Below are 6,000 nucleotides of genomic sequence, written 5' to 3'. Positions count from 1 at the left end.
GTTCCCAATCCTGATGAGCAAATCGAGCTGAAAAGGTTGGTACCTGGATGTCTAGTGAGGACAGTATCAGGCTAGGCTGTGCTATCTTCCATGGTTGAACATCCTGTCAGCTAACGCAGTCCAGGCTCACGTGAAGAATGACCCTTTGGGCATGGTACTGAAAGGTACCCATAAAACCGACTGCATTAAAAGTACTTTCAGGCCAGGAGGAGGGAAAAGATTGCAAAGAGAAGAGAATATAACTCAACTATTGGATCCTGATGCTGAGACTCTCTCCTTAGCAGTGCACTCCCCAATATAAAAAAAAAACAAACAGGGATCCTTCATTCAAGTAGGACACAATTTATAAACACGGTGTAGAAGATTAAACAGAATCTTGTAAAAAGATAAATCCTAAAACTTACAGAATCTGGTGCATAAAATGATTCCAAAAATGAACAGATTTAGACAAAAAAGGTGCTTACCAACATCAAATTTAGACGTTTATTTAAGCCCCTAGTTACACTCAAGGCAGCAAAAGGCATGCTCATCAAATACAGCATCCTTACTGCCATAGTCACTGTGCTTCACAATAGCAATTGCTACCATAGTGAAACAAACAATGGTACATTTCCATAATAGTAAGGGGGACGCATGAGTTTTATAAGGCAGTAACATCACATGGGGGAAGGAGAAAGGTGTTGCATTTGGATGATGTCATGAACAAGCTCAACTAGGATACCCTCAGATAAGATTAAGGGCCTGAAATCACATGTCTGCATCCTGTTTTCTTAAAAAAATATAATGTACATGGACCTCTTGAAAGGAGGGAAGAGGCCAATTTATTTCATTCTCAAGCTGCTCACAGCCTCCGTCCAACCCCTGTCCCCCGACAGCCAGTAAGCTCTGTGTTGTTCATACACAATATCCATGCCAACTAAATAATGATCCAGACACAACTGCTGCACATTGATCAACTGTTCAATCCACATTTGATCAGTAACAGAATCTGAACTTGCTACTGGAATTAGCATTTGTAACCTTTTACAAAAGACACTTCAAGTATGCATACAAAGCAAATATTTTAAAAAGGATACCAACTGGCTCAGGATTATTGGAAAATTCCTTTTTAAAAAAAGGTCACTGATCTCGTTTTGCCTCAGAACCTTTCATTGCTTTGTGCCAGCAGGGTCAGCACCTGGTTTGCAGTGTATCAGAAGGCAGTCGTGCAGCAAAGGGGATTGAGACAAAACCAGAAACACAAGAGATTTCTGATCATTTTAACCAAGGGATCAAAAAGTAGAAAAAAAGCTAGAAGTACTAAAAATTCTGAAAGTAGAGAAAACACCAGACACAGACAGCAGCTCCATCAGCAAATGGAACATGTTAATCCTTTCAAATCCATGGATAGGTTCAGATGAAGGGACCCCCCCCCTCATTTGGTCTCTTTCTTCCATGATTCCACCCCCTCTGCCATCCCAGTACAGCTTTCAACGTCATTCCGAACAAGCAGAAAAGGTCAAAAGATTCATCTGAAAGGTCATCCTTCATCAGAACTGGCGTCAGTCGGGCCGATAGAAAAAACATCTCCAGCCTAACCAAGCAAGTTCTGATGAACAAACCCATCTGGAACACGAATCCACCTTTTGGTCAGATGCTGATCAGCCCGCCATGCACTGGAGATGGGTTGTTGCCACCTTGCAGAATTGGATACCCTCAATATATACAAATGTAACATTGCTTATGATGGCCACTGGGTTTTCACTGAGCTGGTGGACTGTCATGGCAAATAGCAACAAATGGATGACTCCAGTGATACACAGGCATTTATTTAAATGCAAGTTAGTGGGGAATATCAGAAAGTGTATACATTATTTTGAAAAGAAATTAATGAATAGGTTGTTTCCCCCCCGCCCCCCCCCCCCAAAAGTGTCATACCTGCAGTCTACTGGCAATAGTAAACACATTCAAGTCAGTTTTAGTCCACTTTACCACCTTGCGCAGTTAAAACAATGGTCAAAATATTGCACATTGCCAGTTAATGGTATTACCCATCGTCTATTTACAGTGGAGCTGCCGACACTGTATTACCAGTCTTGACTCCACATCCATCATCTGAAACCGAAATCCACCCCACTAGCTCTCGGCCCCTTGCCACCAAGCAGAGATGCCTGTGCAGGGAATGCATTTCATCTCAGAGGGAGGAGAATGCACCAGTCTCACTACTCAAATATCATTGCAAACATGGGCAGAGCGAGGAAAAGCACAGACACACACAGTTTATGTATCACTGCTGCCCCCGGCAGGCTCGGGTTCCACACAAGCAAGAAGCTCTGGTGAGGTAGAAATAGTGGAAATAATTTTATTTTATAAAATCGCTAAATCTTAAATGGTTGCAATTTTTATTAAAAATGTCACGCCCCATTGGTTAAAAAAGCCATGGTTCAATAACCAAATGGCTTTACTGAGATTTCCCCAATATACTATATATTCCATCCCATTATTCCTTTAATAAATCCAAAAGAAAAGATAGAAACTTAATTAAACAAAGATGTTATAAAAGCACGCAATGAGATCAACAAAGTGCAATGGTCAACAAGCCTATAGCAATATGCAAGGCTCGTGTTTAGGACCATTGCCAGAGACCACATATTAAAGCTGCAACACAGTACAGTACAAACAAGCTCTAAATCGGTTTATCAAACACATTTAATGACAGACTTACTCTGTGGAGTCAGTCCGCTGGAACGATCTTGGAACACTATTTTTAAAACTGGAAATCCTCTCTCCTACCTCAATCAAAAAAAAGTTGCATTATTCCTTGAACACTTCATTATCTTTGAACTATCGTACAGTCAACAGGATCTAGTACAATTTAAAACATGGTCTCAGATTGCTGGGAGTGAACCTGGTCTGCCCAAGGTCAGAAAAATCATTCATAATAAGCAGCATCAAGGCGGCACGTCGGAGGTTTCAGTCACTGCTGTGTGACGCGACCCCCAACCTCACACACACGCACACCATGCAGGCAACCCTTGTCCTTCAAGTGATACAAAAAGCAAACACAGCTGGCACATGTGTCTGATTCAGTTCAAGTTCAACACATAATTTGCCAGAAATTCCTTCTATTTTCATCTGACAATAGAAGAAATAATATCCTTTTTGGTGCAAAAATATATAAAGTTGAGAATTTTGTGAGGAATATTGGTGCCCAGGAATGCAAGACTTCTCTAAGTATTAGCATCAAGCACTCAAAAAAAGTAGAAAACTCTTGGTTCCAAGAATATTTTTCCAGCCCAACCTTTTATGCTCTGGTTCAACATTTCTCCAAAGAAGCTATTTGGTCACATCTCGGAGGGAGATTGCCAACTTAATGCTGAATTATCTACCTCTTCTGCACCAATGAGGCAGGAGTACTCATTCATTTTATGCCAAGAGCCAGAATCCTGAACAGTAACTCATGCCAACAGTGGCAGCTTGAAGAAGATAAAATGAAGACAAAACACACAGGCACACACTCAGTTCTCCTAATGCCAATTGGGTAAAGGGACCGCCTTTTGTCAAACTACGTATAGAACAATACATTTTATTACTGGTCTTTTTGGAGTCTGCTGACCTTGACGAATTCCACTGGGCTCGGCTCGGCAGTTGGGCCGGGGAGGGGGGGGGGGGGTGGTGCAGTGCAGAGGAGGGGGGGGGGGGGGGGGGGGGGGAAGAGCGGGGTTAAATACTTATCTACGGACCCTGTTTGCCATCCAGCAACCTCTGGACAAACAATCCTCACAACCAGGACATTTTAGTTAATTTTCAGTCAATTTCTCTGGTTATTCAACTCCGCAGTATCTGAAGGAGTACAGCTTTTTAAAAACTGGCTACCGAAGGAAGTAAAACATAAATTTGGCATTGCAAGAGAACAGGGGAGCTCTGCAGTGAGGGAGGCAGAGAAGAGCAAAGCAGAATCCCCACTTACAATCAGTGAGGATTTCTGCTAAATGGCATATTGAAATATTTGAAATGCATCAAGTTTAAAATAAAAAGGACATTTGGATTTACTAAACCAGTCGATTTAGCTTACTGCTCCCTTCAACAAAAACAAGGTAAATCTCTTCAGTCTTGGTTTAAATTTATTAGGATACATTTTTGTTTTAGCTTCACTGATGTTGTAAGCCAAAGGCAAATCTTCTTTTACAAGTTCTGCAACCTCATTTCCTCCCACCCTATTTTTAGAGCAAGTTAAAAGTGCTAATCGGTGGCAGATTTTAAGATGTCCTGCACTGATCCCAAGGTTTTGCAAACATTTGTTGCATGAAACAAGGCACAATAAATAAAAGGGGCAGCTCTCTAACTAGAGGTTAGTTAGGTCATAAAGGTCAGTTAGAAAAAGCTTTCAATTTTCTCTCTCGCTCAAGTTCAAGTCCTTATCAACCCAAGGTCAAGAAATGCTCTGCTTGCAATAGGGTTGCTAGGAAGGTTCAAGCCGAATTTTCCAAATTGTACATGCAACAACCCATTTAAAACAAGCGTTAGAGCTCTCTATGGTTTAACTGGATTGAGCCATCTAGAGTGGAAGGTCACAGGTTCCAGCCCAGCCACAAAATTAGTTCATGTTTGCCAGGCAAGAAGCTGCAACACTACAGTTGGCTGCAGCTCCCAAGGCTTGAGGGTGTGGGTAGAGAAAAATCGGCATGAGTTTCTATGCTGGATCACTATTCAGCAACTTGTACCAGAAAGTGGAGTGCGCGCACAGCACAGGCTTGTGTGAGATGTCCCCATCAGTCAAAACAGTCTGATGGTCACGGTCTAGGCTTACACGAGAATAATGGCCACTTAGGTGAGGTACTGGCACCGGTGGAACAATAGCCCAGCATGAGTCAGCGTCATTAAGAGAACGGGAAGAGAGGGGAAATGAGTGGGATTTGATTCAGTGTCAGAATTTGACACTTGAATGGTCAGCTTATCTAGATTCAAATATAGAACGCAGAGAATACCCGTAAAATGTCTAGAAACAACTTAAAAAAAGGCTGTGACTTCATTTATTAGCGTGCACAACACATGCTGTTTTTAAATCATTATTAGGAAGTCAGCCTTGCCTCCTGTAGGTTGAAAAGTAAAAGATTAAACACAAGTTGAGCCTTGACATTTATCCTCAGCATCTTTTATAAATGGTCAAACGCCACACTAACTTCCCGGTGAAAACATCACAAATGTATTTTGGGAGTAACCCTATAAAAATCCTGTTGGTCTGTTATACGATGAGTTAATACAAAGGGAATTCATTAGAAAATAATATTCCCCATACTATTCCATCAAATAAACTAATAGCTGGTAGGACTGACTGGATCGATCTGACCCGCTTTGATTTAATTCAATGCTATTACAGTACTAAAGTATCAAGAGTACACAGTAACTCACACACAGATCAACTCCACATAGATATTGTGTCTCTTCTTCCTGGCTTCCAGACTAATTATTGCTGGTTAATGATTACCTTGTAGGAATAGCAACCTAAAAAGTTATCTAAATCACAGTGATTGCAGTTAGTTTATTGCTGAGAGGAAGGGGGGGGGGGGGAAAGAGAGAGAGAGAGAGAGAGAGAGAGAGAGACACTCACTGCAAGTGTTAGACCTTGTAATCCAACTCTGCGCTCATTTTTGTGTACATCTCATAGATTGCATCGATGGTCACTGTGAAGTTGACTAAAAACTGTCTGATTTTTTCTACACATTCTTCTTCTTTGACCTCTTTACCCTTTGACAGTGCTTTCATAAAGTCCGATTTATATGGGGCTGCGAAAACTGCGGCCTGTAAAGCAAAAACAGCAAGTCACACCCTGCAATCAAGGAGTTTCCTCTTAGCCCTCAGCACATTCCAGTTGCCCAGCATCCTGGCTGATCACTGCTCCCCCAGGCCTGGTGGGGTTCGGCACAGATTGCATGAGTAACTTCAGTGTCATCAATTAAGGCAATTAATTAAAATTTAAAGATGTTAGATCATACTCTGAATTTTTAAATCTAGAATATA

General features: G+C 41.5%; 1 protein-coding gene across 2 annotated transcripts in view; it reads right to left on the bottom strand.

Annotated features, from left to right (window-relative positions):
• Positions 1-1,915: 1,915 nt before the first annotated feature.
• gltpa (glycolipid transfer protein a) overlaps positions 1,916-6,000 on the bottom strand; it is a 44,024-nt gene continuing 39,939 nt past the window's right edge. The window contains exons 5-6 of one of the 2 annotated variants that reach the window (XM_070887983.1): positions 5,591-5,781; positions 1,916-2,772 (exon numbers count right to left, since the gene is read on the bottom strand). In XM_070887983.1, coding sequence (XP_070744084.1) covers positions 5,599-5,781 — 183 coding nt within the window. In that variant the 3' untranslated portion in view covers positions 1,916-2,772; positions 5,591-5,598. Of the gene's footprint in view, positions 5,782-6,000 lie in introns of both variants that reach the window. The other variant, XM_070887982.1, reaches the window with a different exon arrangement.

This window comes from Pristiophorus japonicus, chromosome 8, assembly GCF_044704955.1.
Source record: "Pristiophorus japonicus isolate sPriJap1 chromosome 8, sPriJap1.hap1, whole genome shotgun sequence".
NCBI classification, from domain to species: Eukaryota; Metazoa; Chordata; class Chondrichthyes; family Pristiophoridae; genus Pristiophorus; species Pristiophorus japonicus.
This window is presented reverse-complemented; position numbering and strand designations above follow the sequence as displayed.